Here is a 15,452-nt window from a genome sequence, read left to right as displayed (position 1 = left end):
ACAAGACAGGTGCACGACAGCTTTCCCAGCTCTGCCAGGTTCAGGTCCAAACTGACCACTTTGCCATTCTTCCTCCTTTCACCTTAAATACAAATACGAAGACCATCGCAATCGGAAGCTTTTTTCCTTTCTCATAACACACCAACACTCTACGACTAAACGTCTCTCTCACTCTCTCTTTTGAGCTTCTCAATCTTCCTCTATTTCACTTTTTGTTACCCCTCGTCACCGCCGTCACCATGACGCTCTACTATACTCTCGTGCGTTGCTTGTGCCTTTATCGAGAGCTTCAATCACCTAGCCAATGGAGTTGCTAACTGTTTCAATTAGGTCTTCATGCTTCTCGTCTTCGAGATGGCGCTTTTCATGCTCCTGATCTTCCCCATGCCCTTCAACGTTAAGCGCAAGATCTTCACGTGCGTCAAACACGAACTTTAGGCGTCTTTACCGTGCAGCTAACAGGATATACAGCTTCATCTCCGAGAACCCTGTTGTCGCGAAGATTCAATACTGGATGAAGATCACCTTTGTCTTTATCCTAATTCTCTTTATCGACAGTGTCAACCGTGTCTACCGCGTCCAGCTCGAGCTCGCCGCCGCCTCCGAACAGTCCAAGCAGGGAGGAGGGTATGTTACCCCAAGCAACCACGGCATAGCAGGTGGACACATCACTAACTTGATTGCAGTGCCGCCGTTATGGGCCACGAACGCCTCGAAGTCCAAGCCCGCAAGTTCTACTCCCAGCGCAACATGTACCTTTGCGGCTTCACCCTCTTCCTTTCGCTCATCCTTAACCGCACCTACGTTATGATCCTCGAGGTGATGCGCCTGGAGGACAAGGTCCGCGCTTACGAGGGTACTAAGAGCGATACCAAGGAGGCTGAGAAGCTTGCCGTTGCCGGTAAGCCCGGTGAGCTTGCCCGTCTCCGAAAGGAGCTTGAGCAGAAGGATCAGGACCTCAAGACCCTGAAGAAGCAGAGCGAGCAGCTCCACAAGAGCTACGATGAGCTTAGTGACAAGTACGCTGCTACCCAACAAACTGGCGAGTCCAGAAAGGGCATCTAAGGCGTGTATGTTCTATATCGCTCCAAAGGAAAAGACGCCCGCCCATCCAAGGATATCGGCACCTGATCTATTGTTGACCTGTCTGGGCGGAAGAAAAGAGACTGGGTCTGCGCCTGTCAGGGCATACACAAACAGCAACAGACCTGGAGCCAGATGAGGTGGAAGATGTAAAATAGCGTTATAACGGTTACTGGGTTAAGCACCGGCGCAAAGTTGGCGATCGGACGTGGACAGGACGATCGACTATTTGAGATTGTATTAGGAATTTCTCTAGGTATAGAATAGTGATGTTGGATGATGGGGTGCCTTGGTGTACTAACAATCACCAAGGTCTCGCATGCAAATTGCTATATCACTATTCAAACATCATGCCGTTCTCAATTCCATGTGATGTGTCCGACCAAATAAGTTACAAATTCTAGTTTCATTCTGCCTATTTCGAACAACGAACGTTTCAGTAGGTTTCATCATACTTTTCTGGAAATAATACACCATTTGCCATTTCCAATACTGCATACTCAAGGTCATCTTGAGCTTCGTCCTCATCCCACGGCAATAGCCCCATTGCACGCATGCCGTCTACACCGCCTGCCTCACCAACCTCTCGAACGGCCTGCTCTCCCCCTACATTGACATCGCCTGTAGGGGCTCCGGTAAAGTCAGGGCCGGCTTCCCCATGTAGAAAACCCTTGCGCTGATGGGCAAGATATAGGGCATTTGTCTGAGTTAATGGACAGGCTGGAAGATATATAATTGTTGTAGGAGGGATGTCTGGGCGACGGAGACGGTCAAGGGCGTAGACGGTATCGCAGTGCCAGACAAGGTAATCACCAGGATCAAGTTTTGGTATGGGGATCATGCTCCGATGAAGCTGTAGATGAGGATGTAATGCATCATTGAGCTCCTGTGGGTAAGACGGCAATGCACCTTGGATCACAGACGAAGGTGGCTCTTCAAGGATCCAGTTTCCTGGCGTAAGAAAGTCTGGGCTTGCCGGTGAGGATTCTTCAGGCACGAAAAAGGGGCGCAGAAGAAGATATGCAGTTGTGAGTCGAATCATGGGACACAAGAGAAGGGTGCCATGGCCAAAAGGAACCTCACTCAAAGCGACCCAGCCCTGAAGCATGCGGAAGACGCTGCATGAGCCGTCACCATTGTATAAATCGCTTGTCACTTTTAGTCGAGTGCTGCTTTCCCACGGATCCCAATCCTCCCAACGACCATCCCAAATGCGTTGATAAGTCGCTGCTGAACCATAGCCATCCGGCTCCCAACGCTCCACGCTTCCTCCGTCAACATATACGCTGAGGGAACATGTCTCATCCTCAGGTCTCCTGACCCTCATGCGGTCGGCATAGCTGATGGGAAAATTGGGGCTCACAAGCGCTTCTGGGTCAGACGAGTGCCATAAATTCATTAGGAAACGTTGAGTATAGAGAATGTTCGGATGGGCTCGAGATTTGATCTGCCCAGGAGACCAGTAAACTCCGTAAAGATGCGGATCATGGGTGGGCAATCGTTGAGCCTGAAGGTCTCCTAAGTGGGCGTCGGTATCTGCCTTCCATTTCGTAGCCAGATCATGAGGAACTACATTCCGAACAACAGCGACACCTCGATCTTTTAGTTTTGAAGAAAAGTCGTCTGCAACTGAAGACTCTTTGAGATCGTTAAAATCAATAGATGGGTAGATATCCGAACCGGCTTTGGCGATGATATCGATTTCAGTGTTTAACTTGACAAGCAGTCTTATCCAGGAACTCTTGATTTGAGATTCTTTACCCTCAATCAAATCTCTCTTGATTCGGGCAAAGCGAGTAGGAAGAGGTATGGGCTCAGTAATCTGAGCAAACATACTACTTGACGGGCCATGCCGGTGGCCTTTTGGAGCCATGGTGAGAACTTTTGAGAAGTTGATTGTGGGTATTGGAAATAAAAGATAACGTTGAGCTATCCTAGGCCACTCGCACCAGTTGAATCATAGATATATACTGGAGTAAATGTGGCAATCGAGGGACACTACTGGAACAGCAAAGGTAAGAACTCAAGCATCTTCTCCAAGGAAGGGAAACCTGACATTCTGGGTGCCAGTGCGGCGTATGGTTGTTTTATAACCGCGTTTACATGGTCCGTAACCGTGCCTGAACGCTGCGCGTGACTGTCCACGGCCTCTTTGAGCGTTAAGTCATTGATTTCATCGTGAGGAATCGTCGTCATGCGGAATTTCTTCGGATGGGAGCTTGGTATTCTTCGGATACACGCTATACGGGCCGGATACCCGGTCCTCTGAGGCTGTCTTTTTGACTGCCTAGGGTGAGTTGCGGTGTGTTATCAAAACGATTAGCTGTAATGTTTAACCGTTTGAGTCTTACAGCTTGGTATCATGGACCTAGTGTGCATACGGTTGGAAAGGTGGCACTGAATTGTGAGCATCATTCTTTGCACTTCTGCAAAAATGTGTGCAGAATAATTTTGTGGTCTTGTTGCCGTGAGTCGAGTCGTTTTGTTTTCCCTTGCGACTAAAGCACTAATTAGATCTTGACCCGTTTGGATCGACGAAGTGACGGCTGTTCATGGGTTGCATCCTGTACTATTTCGGCATTTGAATTAGCCTTCCTCTTCTTTTCCTTCTTCGCTGCCATGGGCGCTGTAATCTGCTTGGCCTCTTTCGGTGGTGCCACATCATGGGATTGATCCGGTTGAGCCGGTTCCTTCATTAATACATATGCCACTTTCTCCACGTCACTTGCTTGCACGTCGAGTCTGTTCCGCAGATCGTCGACTTTGGAGCATAGCATACGGTACTCTTTGGCGTTATACTTGATAGGGCTTTGCTTCCCATTGCAGCATAGCCACCAGAAAGCCTCGTCGGCAAAGAAGATGACCCGTGTCGGATCATGAACAGCCAAAAGCAAGGATGCAGTTGCAGGACCAATACCTCGAAGCTTTGTCAATACACCCAAGGCGGTTTCTATGTCGGCATCCTTTTTGTAAGCGTCAAGAGCTTGCTTTACAATTTCCTGAGCATCGTTTGCATCATTAGATGAGACCAGATTCATAAGAGTTGGTCTGAACTTCCCATGGCGTCTGATCTTTATTAGTAAATGACTTCAGCTTTGACCTCATGCAGCTGTACGATTCTGGCACAGGTGGGTGGACTTGGACTCACAACTTCCACTCCACGAGGTTCTTGATGTCGTCTAGCTTCATTGGGCGACTTTTTGCGCTAGAATTGAAGGCATCCAATGCATCGTTGTATCGATAATTGTCCAGTTCTTGCAGCGTTCTCTGGCCACCTTTGGCTATTGGTTAATATTGATTAGCCGATATTCGTATGAAATGGCATCCTTGATATCTTTTTTATTCACTTACCACCCTTTTCATCTGATACTTTTTGAATAAGAGGCGGGTATTGATTGAGAACTCGCTTGAACTCCTCAAGGCTGATCTTGTTGGCAGAGGTAATGCTCAAAGCGGATGCCATAGTGCTGATATAATTTGACACAGTGATAAGATGTCCTTTTATAAGAAACGACGGAGCGAGAGACCTGAAAGTGCTTTGTTTCCCGATTGCGACTTTCAATGATAGGCTGAGGCAGGAGAGTCGAGTGTTACGAGAAACGAGCATAGAGATTGAGGAGAAGATGCGAAGTTGAAGTGCCTTGGAGAGACGCGACGCGATAGAAGGGGACTGTTCAATTCGCACCGTGCATGATCGTGCCTGCTAATATCCGTACTAGGGGAGAGGGGAGGCAAGGAAACTTACCTACCTAGGTACCTGCCTTAGGTACAAGTAGGTACATAGATCAGTTATTCTTAGGTATCAATTAGGAGAAAGGTCCTAAGTTTACACTAAATTTACCTCAAGTCTTTTATCCTTAGGATAGAGAGAGAAGTCTTGTTTTCTTACTCCCGAAGGCCATAGGTACTTCTCTGTTTGATTCACCTCTTATTCTTTCTACAAAACCATATTATTTTCCAAGATAACGTTAAATTCATTCCCAAGATATAAGACAATTACTGTGGTAAGATTCCTTGATTGATTTATTCAGCAAGAGATAATACACCTTTCGCCCCTCAGGCAATCCAGTTGTTATCCTCAACCTCACCAACCAGTTTCCACAGCTTGTCAAAGACATTGTTTGGATCATACCGCTTCTTCAACCCCCTCAAGCGCTTCGAGTTTGAACCAAATGCTTCTTCAGCCGAGATGGTGTCAGTGCTCACATAGTTCAGATAATGACCAATGCCATCTGACAAGGCTTTGTCGTCGTATCCAAGCTCGCGGATCGACTTCTGGAATCCACGATTGAACTGGCGAATTTTGGCATCAAGACTCTTATCCATCCACTTGTAATTTATACCAACATTGTAGTAGTTACCTCGTGAGTTGAAGGATGTTGACTCAACAGGAATCGTCCGGATGGTTTTCTGGGGAATGCACTCTATCATAACAACAGAGCCCTCGGTACCCGGTGTGTCCTCGACAAATCCCGTGAATTTATCACGGATTGATTCGGCGGTGGAAAGCTCCATGGGAAGAGTGAAGTTGGCGCCACCAAACAGGTATCTGCTGCCCTTTGCAAAGACCTCATCTGCGCCCTGGTTGATCATAGGATATGGCATAGGTCCAACTTGCTTCATCAATGCCTCGAGCTCTAGTATAGGAGCGAAATATTTCTGGCCATCTTCCTCTGGATTGGGCCCCATCTGGGCCATCTGAACCAGGACAACGAGGGGCCTGGGCGCATTGGGGTCTGGGCCGGGGGGAGCATAAGTGTAGCCTGTGAGGAAGATTTGCGTGCCGTCGTTTGTCTCTCCCCAGTGGTTGAGAAACTTAATCACGGCGGGCAGAGCCGAAGGGGGGAGGAAAGCCATGCCACCCCAGATGTCACCTTGTGGGAATATCTTGCTGGTGAATTGGGTAACCACGCCAAAGCTGCTGCCGGCGCCTCGGAGAGCCCAAAAGAGATCTGCGTTCTCGGTGGAGGATGCGGTCACGATGCTCCCATCGGCTAGAACGACTTGACAGGAAAGCAAGACGTCGATGGCCAGACCGTGAATACCAGACAGGACGCCATAGCCACCATGAAGGATAAGGCCTCCAACGCCAGTATGGCTGACAGTTCCGCCAACGGTAGCTAGGCCTTTGGGCCATAGTGCCTCGTCAACGTCTTTCCATAAGCAACCTCCTCCAAAGGAGACGGTGTTTGCCTCGGTGTCCACCGAGACATCACGCATAAGAGAGAGGTCCAGGACCATGCCCTCGGGTGAGGGAGCGCAAGAAGTTTGCGAGGTGCTATGGCCACCTCCTTTGACATTGAATTTGATGCCATTAGATGTTGCAAACTGGACGACCTCACTGGCTTCTTCAGCAGTTCTGGGTTGGGCTACAGCGGCCTGTGAATTGATTAGCTGGTAGCTGGGGAGCCACGACGGTTTGACGTACAGCGGGCTTGATACAGGTAAGACTCCATCGTTGGAGGCTCTCCTCGAATCCTTCGTCTCCAGGGAGTAGAAGCCGTCCCTGAACCAGCTTGCTGCGCAACGATGAGAACTTAGTTTGGGTCATACTTGGTTACTGGAAAAGTGATGGCTCTCGATAATGGTGTGTATGCATATTCTATCGTGCTTCCTAACAGCCTTATATACTATTGTACAGGGCCGGCTGTCGGACATCAATAGTCGCCGTCTCACCTCAGCACCAACTACACGTATAGCGTTGCATACCAAGATGGATTCTATACCTTACTCGGTTTGGATGACCAGACGAGCTATCAAATTGGATGCGGAGTTGTTGGTGTGAAGCTGAAAGAACGGGCGTTTAGGCTGTGCTGTATAGCGCCATTGGCGGTACGTGGCGTCGTTTATGGCGGACATTGGATATCTAGACAGGAGCTTGTATTCTCGAGCTTCTTGATTTGACAGAAAGGGAAGATCTGATAAACCTGATTTATCCTGATTTGAAACATTGTACATAATACGATGTATTGTTGATGATCCTTCGAATCCTCGTTGCCATGAACGTCAGCGGCAAAGCAGGCGTTGCCCGCTTAGCTACCTTAGCTAGGTAATAGCCTCGAACTGGAGCAAGGAAAGCATGATATTGACTTCTATCTAAGCGGGATTCTTGCAATTGATAGGGCTTAGGCCAGCCAGAGGTCAGCTCAATACGATCGACGAGAAGCTACACTAGCTCAAGGCACAGCACAGTAGCTTTCCCCAGGCTTCTCCACTACTCAGCAAGATTCGGAGACGTGAGTAAGCTAGCTTACTGTGAGTTGAGGCTCGTATGGGTCAGTTTCGAAGCTTTTGCCAGCTATGGTTGGTTGGGGCGGCGCTGACAGTGATGTTGATGAGTGGTGCAAGTATTCAAAGCTACCAAAAGTGGTTATGCACTTAGAGGCTATGTATTCAGCTGTAACTTAGTAAAAGTATATTTTATGACCCTTGACCAAATTGAACAATCAATAACAACTCTGAGACGGCGGTGACACCAACTCTGTAACATAAATAGATACAGTTTCTGCCTCTGCTCTGTAGCTTCTGTTAATGCCCGTCGATGCCAATCCCAGGATGGAACGGCCTAGACCCTGAGAGCGGTTAGATAACGGCCTGTCCGAAAAGGGCGACAGCTAAGAGAGGAGAAAAAAAAAAAGTGACCCCTCCGTTTTCCGTTTTTACGGGTTTTCTTCTGCATAATCGCATCCAATCCATCCTCTTAATTCTTACTCACTTACACCTTTGACCTTCCAACACCACCAGTCTATACCAAATTCTCCTAGTCCACATAACGCAACACACCCTCTTCTTAACAACCAGTCCAAATCGCAAACATGGGTAACGTAAGCTAAGAGGATTCAGATGCGATCATAAACGATACCTTGTGCTGACATGGAGGTTTCAGGGTGCCAAGGCTCAACAGAAGCGCGAGCGCAATGCTAAGGACAAGAACACTGCCAAGTCCCAGCTCAAAGTGGTGAGTTACAGACTGTACTCTAGAACTTGCAGTATCTTTTGCTAACATGACCAAATAGAACGAGAAGGCTTGTGATATTCAGTGCCAGATCTGCAAATCTACCTTCCTCAAGACCACAAAGGCCCCTGCGTATGTCCACCAAAATACCCACCGATCTCCTCTGTTTCTCCATCATCCTAACTAATACTTCCTCTCCAGTCTGAAAGAGCATGCCGAGAACAAGCACAGCAAGACCATTGCCGACTGCTTCCCCAACGTCCAAGTCGCATAGACCATAACACTATGTGTTGACATGATGGTATCGTACGAGAAGAGAAAAGTCAAGAAAACAACTGGAAAATGGGAAATGTTTAGCGAAGCGAGGCGTACTGTGGCGCGATAGCCTAGACGAGAATGGGGATACGAGACAAGACGAGATCAAGGGACTCATGATGGATATAAATTTTACGCGGCTCTTTTTTTGCACATTCTTGCCATTCCTCTGTGTTTGCCATCTGCTACCTAATGAGCCTCTACAGCCTTTGGGGGCGCTTTCACGACTGGTGCTGCAGCCTCCTTCTGCTGCTTCGCCTTCGCCTGTTCCTCACGGATGCTAGCCAGAATATCAGGATACCAGCGCTCTCCAACGTCAGGATGACTCTTGACCCGATTTCGCAATGTTGCCTCACCAAGCGTCTTTGAAGCACCGCCAGCTCGGAAAGTAAACTCGACATCATCAATACGTCCGCCATTGCGCTCCACGATCTTGCGACGCTGCTCCCGTACTTCCTCTGGTACAAGACCAACGCCAACTTTCTCCAGATCTTCAAACTCAGCGCTCATGCGCACGCCTTGGAAGAAGGGAATAGAGAAGCGTGCACCTGAGCCGGCAGCGGGGGAGAGGACACGATGTGTTGTAGAGACACAGACGCCTTGTGTAAGTGCCTCTAAGCCTTGGCCGATAGCAACGACGAGGGTTTCGGGTATTGGCTCACAGTCAATCCAGTCGCCTCGAACGTTCTGTACTTGAAGACCCTTGTGCGATGTCGCCTGGAGGAGATAGCTTGTAAGCATGCTGTCTTTGTGAGGACCTACGCCCTGGCCCTGCACGTTTCCTTCGATGCCGAGTTCCTTTGCATCGGGGTACTTGACAATCTTGAGCTTGTGTTGCTGATCTTCGTCAAAGTATTTATCAAAGGCGTCGCTGGGAAGTTCAATAGCTTCGGCGATGAGAGACGTAAACTCAATTGAGATCTTGCCCATGCGCTCCATGTAGTCTGTATACACTTTGCGGAACTCAGGCAACGAGTCCTCGGATGGCCATTGATTGGGTGCTAACAGGTTACGATATAGAGGAGCACCAGGCCCAGGGATAGGATGCTCTGTTGAGAGATCAATTTGTTCACGATGATCAATCTCTCCAGCTGTGATCTCCGCTGAGAGACGAGAGTAGCCTAGGAAAGAGGGCGCATTCTTCATCTCAATCTTGAGTCTGGACGAGTTAGTGAGCCATCAGATCATGATAATGTCACTCATCACTCACTTCTCTTCCTCGGGAATGTCAAAGAAACCCTTTCCAAGTTCAATGATCTTCTGAAACAACTCATCCGAGATGCCAACATTCTTGAGATACAAGAAGCCAACTTCCATTAACGCATGACGAAGTTCCTTTAGAAACTGAGGCTTGGTAGCGGGATCCTGAGCCGCAGCTAGGTCCAGAATTGGAATAGACGTAAACGACATTTCTATATGCCAAGTTGGACAAGCAAAGTAGTAAAATAGTTAATGTTGTAACTTGTTGATAAATAACTTGGTATCTTTCACTCCAAGGTAGTCAAAGTCAAGTCAATAGATCGACTGATTGATTACCCATCACCTCCTCATGCCATGGCGCGATTGGTCCACCCAAATACACCTTTTTCTCCTCTTCTCCTTCGTCTCCAAGTCAAGTCAAGTCCCCGCATCTGCAACCGATTCCCGAGAGATGCCGGGCTATTTTGGCGATTGCCTCTTCTTTCAATCACGCCGATGTCGGCCATACTCCAGATGCATATACAAACTGAATGAATAGCTAGTATTCCAGACCTGCTCAACGCCGGCGCTGCGATCATCTAACTTCCCAAGACCCCATGCGACTAGACCATGACTGTCTAGTTTGATTTATACATACTCCTCTGTAACAAAAAAACATTCTAGCTTTTTTAACACGCCTTATTACATACCAATTTCTTCCTTTCATGATGCTGAAAGAGGCTTTGTCGCGAGCAGGCCCGTAACCTTGTAAAACAAATCCTCGATCGGAGGCGCAGCAAATGCTGGTGCAGCGTCAAAGATGTCTGCTAGATGTTGTTGTTGAATCACGCTTGGGTGAGAGTCATCATCTTCCATCTCGACATCTTCAGGCTCAGTCACAGGCTCGGCCTCGGCATCGTCAACATCGCTTGCCATATCCTCGTCCTCATCGAGAAGATCAGCCTCATTACGATTAACATCAATGCCCTCGAGGCGGAGGTCCTCAAGAGGCTGGACGGTTGCAAGAGATGAAGGGTCTGATCCCTCGGCAGCCACCCAGACTTGAGCAGCATCATCCAGAGCGATGAAACCACTTGTCTCAGGAGCAGAAACCAAACTGACAATCCTTTGAGGCGTGTTACGCACTAACAGGGGCTCGATATCCCCAGGCTGGAAAACTGCAATGAGAGAACCCTCATTAGCTGGCAGAGCCAGGGCAAAGTGACCGGAAGTGTGATCAACAGCCAGCTGAAGAAGAGCATTGGCCTTGGACTGTGGTATCACAACACCATATCGTAGCTCATCACTGACAACGTCATAAACGCGCAGTTCATCTGATAGGATAATGACGAAAGGCGAAAGCGCACGGATAGATCGCAATTGACCTTTCCATTGGCCTTCGAGGGTCTTAACCACATCGCCTGACGCAGCATCAATCACGTAGACTACACCGGAGCCAGCTGTTCCGAAAGCCACGAAGAGAGTTGAGCCATCTTCCGAGAAGGCGATACTTCCTTGGGGCTCTTGAACAACACCAGACTCGGGGAGGTCGATCACGCCGTCTTGAGGAATACCGTCACCCACAGCAATAATCTGAGAGCAACTCCAAGTGAAGACCTCGCGACCGTTAGGCCCCTTCACTACAACTCCATTCTGAGATCTTGTCTTGGGGCGCCACAATCGAACATTGCCGTCGGTACCAATAGTTGCGAAGCATGTCGAGACTGGGTTCGAGGCTAAGTCGAGAACTGCCTCGTTGCGATTTGTAGCATGAGGGGCATTAATCCTGGAGACAAGAGCAATCTGCTCCTCGCCTTCTTGTGCTTCCCAGAACTTGAGATACACCTCTCGTCGCTCTTGAATGAACTGGTCCTTGGCATCGCTGATAACGTTGTCCACGTCTCGTTGTGATGGCTCCCAGGTGTCAACACTAGCAAGCCACGCTCCGTCAGCTGAGAACGCTAGGTGAGTAATGAGTGGCTCTTCGATAGGGTGGCCCTTGTTCGTGATGTTGACATCTGTTGGCTGTGTGCGAGCCAAAGCTTGCTTGGAGACACTTCGGAAAGTCTCAAGATCAAAGGTCTGAAGTAAAGGTGCAGAGAACCCTCCAGACATAGTAGCCTGCCGGCCATTACCCACACAGACGTGTAGTCTCGACTGATCAGTAGGGCTAATTACAGCTGGGATAGGTCGCTGTACGCTCGCAGGTGTTGTCCATGTTCGCTGAACGAGAAGATCCTTGGGTGTAGTGACGTTGACGGCGGCCGACTGAATACCAGCGATGTATGCTGTAGGCTTCATCTCAGCGGTCGAAATGACCATGACTGAGTTATCGTCGAGGTGAACAACATATGAGGAGCCGTTGGCAGAAACTGTGATGTTCTCCACGCTGCCAGAAAGATGGGGAAGAAAATCCTTCTTTCCCGTATCCATTTGCCATAGAACGAGAGAATTTTCAGAACCTCCTGAAATTACATAATTACCTGCGATATGTCAGTACAATCCTCGAGGCTTCGTGTGCAGTGTAGAGTTTCGTACCATCGCGCGACCACTTCAGGGCGTGCACCGCTCTGCGGTGCCAATGAAAGTTTTGTGCTTGAATAGGCTCCTTATCAGATCCTGACTTTGCAAGCGCCTGGCTTCGAGCAAGCGCATCATGGTAGAGGTAAATTGAACCACGGGCACCACCAACAATGATATCCAGAACAGGAGCGGCTTCCTGTCGCGATTTCTTTCCGCTAGTCACTGGTCTAGGATATACTCTCAGGTCAAGGGCGCTGACCAAGTCGGGAATATCGAAGGTATAAATCTCGTAATCCAAAGAAGCCAGGTTATCGAATTGTCGCTGTGATGGAACGCCAAAGAAAAGGCGGTCGTTAATGGCGCCAACCAGGTGGCCATCTTCACTAGTCTCAAGCAACTGCAGGCCATTACCAGGCTTCTTCATAACGAAGAGAACCTTGTGCTCAGACTCCGTTGTTGAGGCTGGGTATGCGACAACCTCAATTCGGCCTGGTTTATCTGATTCTGCTACAAATATGATCTCCTGAACTTTGCCAGAGACCTTTTTCGTAACGAGGGCCATGGCAGTTGCAGTCTTGGATTGGGTCTGGAAGAATTCGGGGGTCTTGGAGGTTGTCCAATCGACTTCACAAACGCGGCCGTCAGAGGTAGCCACCCAGACGATATTGGAGTTTTGCTTTGCTTGCCTCATGGCGACGATATGCGCGGGTGCTGCAGCCTTGTCGTCGGAAGTTTCGGCTGCAGTAATGGGGATTCGTCGAACAAGGAGTGAATCGGCTGCCGAGTACACCTGGATAGATGTGTTGTATGCAATAATGAGGAATCTATGAAGGTTAGCTAGGCCAGTACTAGCAGAAATTGAGACTTACTGCTCATTTTCTGTCAATACGGGATCGATATCAAGCATCCTGCCACCCATAGGCTTCGAAACGCGCCATCCTGCCTCTGTATCGTCGAACTGGCGAACAATTTCGATCTCCAGAGTTCCAGCCTCTGCCAGAGCTCCAGAAATACCGTTCACCTCAGCAACCACGCCATTGCCACTGTCGTTCTCAAGCTTAGTTCCATTGATTTTGTTCGCCTTTCGTTCAGCTCTTAGCCTCTTGGTTCTCGAATCGTTCTCCGTCACATCGCGTTTGCGCTTCTTGGTCGGATCGTTTTTTGTTCGGGGGCTCTTGTGGCCGGCCATTTTCGCCACCTTCTTCTCTCTGCACGAGATCAATTTCGTGTGCTTGCGACTTTCTTTTAACAATTCGTCGACGGAGAGAAAAGTGACGAAGTTGTCCTGCTGGATATGCTTCTACTGGGTAAAGGTTCGCAGAAATTTTGGTCCCGCTTGCGAAAAAAGTTGCTGATAAGATAAGCGCTCCGTCGGAAAAATAACGGAGCTAGAATTTATTTTCGTAGTCCTACTACGACGCCAAACTATCGCAAGCTTTCTTTGTAACGTGCCTCCTGCTCTTGTCGCAATTCTTTTGGACGCATCCGACGAACCTGCGCACTCACCATATTACATCAAAATGATTATTCCCATCCGCTGCTTCTCCTGTGGAAAGGTAGGATCTTCAGCCGCGATGCGCCAGGCGCTGATTACTAATTTGGAATGTAGGTCACTGGTGACCTCTGGGAGCGCTATCTTCAACTGATCGCAGATCCCCGTAAGACCGATGGGTAAGCTGGCTCTTGTCTCTTTATACTGTTGGATATCTAACGATTTGTAGCGATGCTATGGACGAGCTCGGTCTGAAGCGATACTGCTGCCGCCGCATGATCATGACCCACGTTGACCTTATCGAGAAGCTTCTCAAGTACGACACGACCGTCCAGATACCATTACATACGCGATTTCTAACTCTCTTTAGGTACACTCCTGATGGCCGAAGCGAGAAGAAGCAGAACCTTGGCGTTCAGTACTCATAAAATGCGTAGTGGCAAAGAAGCAGCGAAAGAACGGTTGTGTATGGTTTGGCGTTAAGGGAATCTTGCCGAAATATGTCACTTTGACGGCGCAAGGAAGGCAATGAATTGATCAGTTTCAAATACGAGAGCACGAGTCCTCAAAATCTACGGTGCCCCCTATACAGACACTTTCGAGACTGTCAAGATATTGATCTGTGTTTTCACTGGATCCTTCTCCACCATCCTTACTCATGCTTCCCTTCAAAAGAAACGGTTGGCTCTTGGTAGGCCCTTTGTCCTGCATGTATTCCCTTCCGGCAGGAGGTCCTTATGCACTCCTCAGGGAGCAGGAAAACTTCTGGCATGAAATCAGGGTGCTAAAATAAACTGGTCTAATAATGGCTTGCTAAGATATACTAAACTTACCTGATTCTTTTCGTTACTTAAGATAGAGGTCCTAAGTTTTCTTGCCTCTTCTCGGCACTATGCCATTGAGTACTGGGATTTAATTCTCAGACTACTACCGCAACACTCCCGCCCTTGTTGAGGCCTGTGCGCAAAGAGCGGTGGATGTCAAGTTGCGGCGAGGAACAACGAGCAGGAATCAGGAGATGGCCCATGTTGTTAGACAGCATGCCAACATCTATGGGAAGCCAGAAGAGGCTAGTTAAACTGGCACGCATATTCTCAGTCTCACCTGATTTGCAAGGTGCTGGAATTGAGTTTTCTTGTTTGCCTCTATGGTCTGGCCTCACTCGAAGACCTCGGAAATTCACTCAAATGTGTTGGTTGTCCTCAAAATTGTGTGCTTGCAGAAGGAAGCGGGCGATTGCATCGAGCCAACAGTCTCTTGCAAGGCCAACAAGTATGACAACACACCCGAATGTTGGTTGAAGCTCTCATGTCTCTGGGGTCTATACCTGTTCTATTATAGCATGGTTACCCTTTTGCTGTCGATCCTGTAACTTCTTGCCCTAGTGCCCGACAACAGTGTAAAGGGGATGCGACGCTTTCGCTTTACATCGCGATACCTGTCTACCAGGGCTAAAGTGAATCGAGTTTCCCTTCTGAAGCGAGACTGAGAACAATTCAACAAGGCTGTCCTAATCTATACGTCCGAAGCAATGAAAAGCTTGTCATAAAGAGACTCAAGAATTTGGCTGGCCTTTTGCTATGTGAATGACAAGGATGATAATGACTTTCTAGTATCTTGGCACGAGAGTTACCTTTATTCAAGCCCATTATTTGAGTTCCGACCCTTCCACCACTTTGACGGTAGGAACAATGATATAGACCAAAGCCAGGCTGCAAGCCAGTCACCACGCCCGAGTCTCACAACATGTGACTTGGACCTGGTTTCCAAAAGATCGGGAGTTTCTGAAGGCCAATGCACTAGCAGGTGGTCTCTCTTTGAGGCCCGTCATGAATTTCCAATCTTGGCTGTAATCAAGTCGCTCGACCTATTCAGTACCTCAGGCCGCCCTGCTATCAGCGGAGT

General features: G+C 48.6%; 8 protein-coding genes across 14 annotated transcripts; 3 read left to right on the top strand and 5 right to left on the bottom strand.

Annotated features, from left to right (window-relative positions):
• Positions 1-14: 14 nt before the first annotated feature.
• On the top strand, positions 15-4,254 carry FOIG_01412 (uncharacterized protein). The gene is made up of 4 exons (XM_031198277.1): positions 15-260; positions 331-416; positions 472-627; positions 687-4,254. The coding sequence occupies exons 1-4, from the start codon at positions 240-242 to the stop codon at positions 1,063-1,065; spliced, it is 642 nt and encodes a 213-aa protein (XP_031074044.1). The 5' UTR covers positions 15-239; the 3' UTR covers positions 1,066-4,254.
• Positions 1,520-2,956, bottom strand: FOIG_01413 (uncharacterized protein; the record flags this gene model as incomplete). The annotated part of the gene is made up of 1 exon (XM_031198278.1): positions 1,520-2,956. The coding sequence occupies one exon, from the start codon at positions 2,954-2,956 to the stop codon at positions 1,520-1,522; it is 1,437 nt and encodes a 478-aa protein (XP_031074045.1).
• FOIG_01411 (uncharacterized protein) lies at positions 3,594-4,546 on the bottom strand (the record flags this gene model as incomplete). Its single annotated transcript, XM_031198276.1, has 3 exons — positions 3,594-4,149; positions 4,232-4,364; positions 4,435-4,546. The coding sequence occupies 3 exons, from the start codon at positions 4,544-4,546 to the stop codon at positions 3,594-3,596; spliced, it is 801 nt and encodes a 266-aa protein (XP_031074043.1).
• A 517-nt stretch (positions 4,547-5,063) lies between these two features.
• FOIG_01410 (uncharacterized protein) lies at positions 5,064-7,613 on the bottom strand (the record flags this gene model as incomplete). Of its 4 annotated transcripts, none has more annotated exons than XM_031198275.1 (3): positions 7,338-7,424; positions 6,512-7,300; positions 5,064-6,462 (listed from the first exon to the last, which is right to left on the bottom strand). In XM_031198275.1, exons 2-3 carry the CDS (start codon positions 6,632-6,634, stop codon positions 5,140-5,142), a joined length of 1,446 nt encoding a protein of 481 aa, XP_031074042.1. In that variant the 5' UTR covers positions 6,635-7,300; positions 7,338-7,424. The 4 variants fall into 4 exon arrangements, with proteins under 4 accessions (XP_031074042.1, XP_031074040.1, XP_031074039.1 ...); XM_031198273.1 differs by having other exon boundaries at positions 5,083-6,462; positions 6,512-7,292; positions 7,338-7,613; XM_031198274.1 differs by having other exon boundaries at positions 5,140-6,462; positions 6,512-7,289; positions 7,338-7,561.
• A 4-nt stretch (positions 7,614-7,617) lies between these two features.
• On the top strand, positions 7,618-9,641 carry FOIG_01409 (uncharacterized protein). 3 transcript variants are annotated; one of them, XM_031198270.1, is made up of 6 exons: positions 7,618-7,907; positions 7,970-8,041; positions 8,100-8,170; positions 8,240-8,957; positions 9,027-9,086; positions 9,207-9,576. In XM_031198270.1, exons 1-4 carry the CDS (start codon positions 7,899-7,901, stop codon positions 8,310-8,312), a joined length of 225 nt encoding a protein of 74 aa, XP_031074037.1. In that variant the 5' UTR covers positions 7,618-7,898; the 3' UTR covers positions 8,313-8,957; positions 9,027-9,086; positions 9,207-9,576. The 3 variants fall into 3 exon arrangements, with proteins under 3 accessions (XP_031074037.1, XP_031074038.1, XP_031074036.1); XM_031198271.1 differs by lacking the exon at positions 9,027-9,086 and having other exon boundaries at positions 7,704-7,907; XM_031198269.1 differs by having other exon boundaries at positions 7,704-7,907; positions 8,240-9,641.
• On the bottom strand, positions 8,543-9,763 carry FOIG_01408 (uncharacterized protein; the record flags this gene model as incomplete). The annotated part of the gene is made up of 2 exons (XM_031198268.1): positions 8,543-9,512; positions 9,564-9,763. The coding sequence occupies 2 exons, from the start codon at positions 9,761-9,763 to the stop codon at positions 8,543-8,545; spliced, it is 1,170 nt and encodes a 389-aa protein (XP_031074035.1).
• A 492-nt stretch (positions 9,764-10,255) lies between these two features.
• FOIG_01407 (uncharacterized protein) lies at positions 10,256-13,244 on the bottom strand (the record flags this gene model as incomplete). Its single annotated transcript, XM_031198267.1, has 3 exons — positions 10,256-12,015; positions 12,071-12,879; positions 12,925-13,244. 3 exons carry the CDS (start codon positions 13,242-13,244, stop codon positions 10,256-10,258), a joined length of 2,889 nt encoding a protein of 962 aa, XP_031074034.1.
• Positions 13,245-13,469: 225 nt separating this feature from the next.
• On the top strand, positions 13,470-14,454 carry FOIG_01406 (DNA-directed RNA polymerase I, II, and III subunit RPABC5). Of its 2 annotated transcripts, XM_031198266.1 has the most exons (4): positions 13,470-13,611; positions 13,665-13,726; positions 13,777-13,863; positions 13,918-14,454. In XM_031198266.1, the coding sequence occupies exons 1-4, from the start codon at positions 13,576-13,578 to the stop codon at positions 13,973-13,975; spliced, it is 243 nt and encodes an 80-aa protein (XP_031074033.1). In that variant the 5' UTR covers positions 13,470-13,575; the 3' UTR covers positions 13,976-14,454. The 2 variants fall into 2 exon arrangements, with proteins under 2 accessions (XP_031074033.1, XP_031074032.1); XM_031198265.1 differs by having other exon boundaries at positions 13,777-14,434.
• Positions 14,455-15,452: the final 998 nt, after the last annotated feature.

The sequence above is a fragment of the Fusarium odoratissimum genome (genome assembly GCF_000260195.1).
Source record: "Fusarium odoratissimum NRRL 54006 unplaced genomic scaffold supercont1.1, whole genome shotgun sequence".
In the NCBI taxonomy this organism is placed as follows: domain Eukaryota; kingdom Fungi; phylum Ascomycota; class Sordariomycetes; order Hypocreales; family Nectriaceae; genus Fusarium; species Fusarium odoratissimum.
This window is presented reverse-complemented; position numbering and strand designations above follow the sequence as displayed.

Excerpts from the sequence above, each read along its gene's own strand:
- FOIG_01412 (XM_031198277.1), top strand. The coding sequence starts at position 240 with ATGACGCTCTACTATACTCTC. Across the intron at positions 417-471 it reads GTTAAGCGCAAGATCTTCAC|CTTCATCTCCGAGAACCCTG; the intron begins GTGCGTCAAACA and ends CAGGATATACAG. Across the intron at positions 628-686 it reads CAGTCCAAGCAGGGAGGAGG|TGCCGCCGTTATGGGCCACG; the intron begins GTATGTTACCCC and ends ACTTGATTGCAG.
- FOIG_01409 (XM_031198269.1), top strand. Across the intron at positions 8,042-8,099 it reads CCAAGTCCCAGCTCAAAGTG|AACGAGAAGGCTTGTGATAT; the intron begins GTGAGTTACAGA and ends ATGACCAAATAG. Across the intron at positions 8,171-8,239 it reads AAGACCACAAAGGCCCCTGC|TCTGAAAGAGCATGCCGAGA; the intron begins GTATGTCCACCA and ends CTTCCTCTCCAG.
- FOIG_01406 (XM_031198265.1), top strand. The coding sequence starts at position 13,576 with ATGATTATTCCCATCCGCTGCTTCTCCTGTGGAAAG. Across the intron at positions 13,612-13,664 it reads GCTGCTTCTCCTGTGGAAAG|GTCACTGGTGACCTCTGGGA; the intron begins GTAGGATCTTCA and ends TTTGGAATGTAG. Across the intron at positions 13,727-13,776 it reads GATCCCCGTAAGACCGATGG|CGATGCTATGGACGAGCTCG; the intron begins GTAAGCTGGCTC and ends AACGATTTGTAG.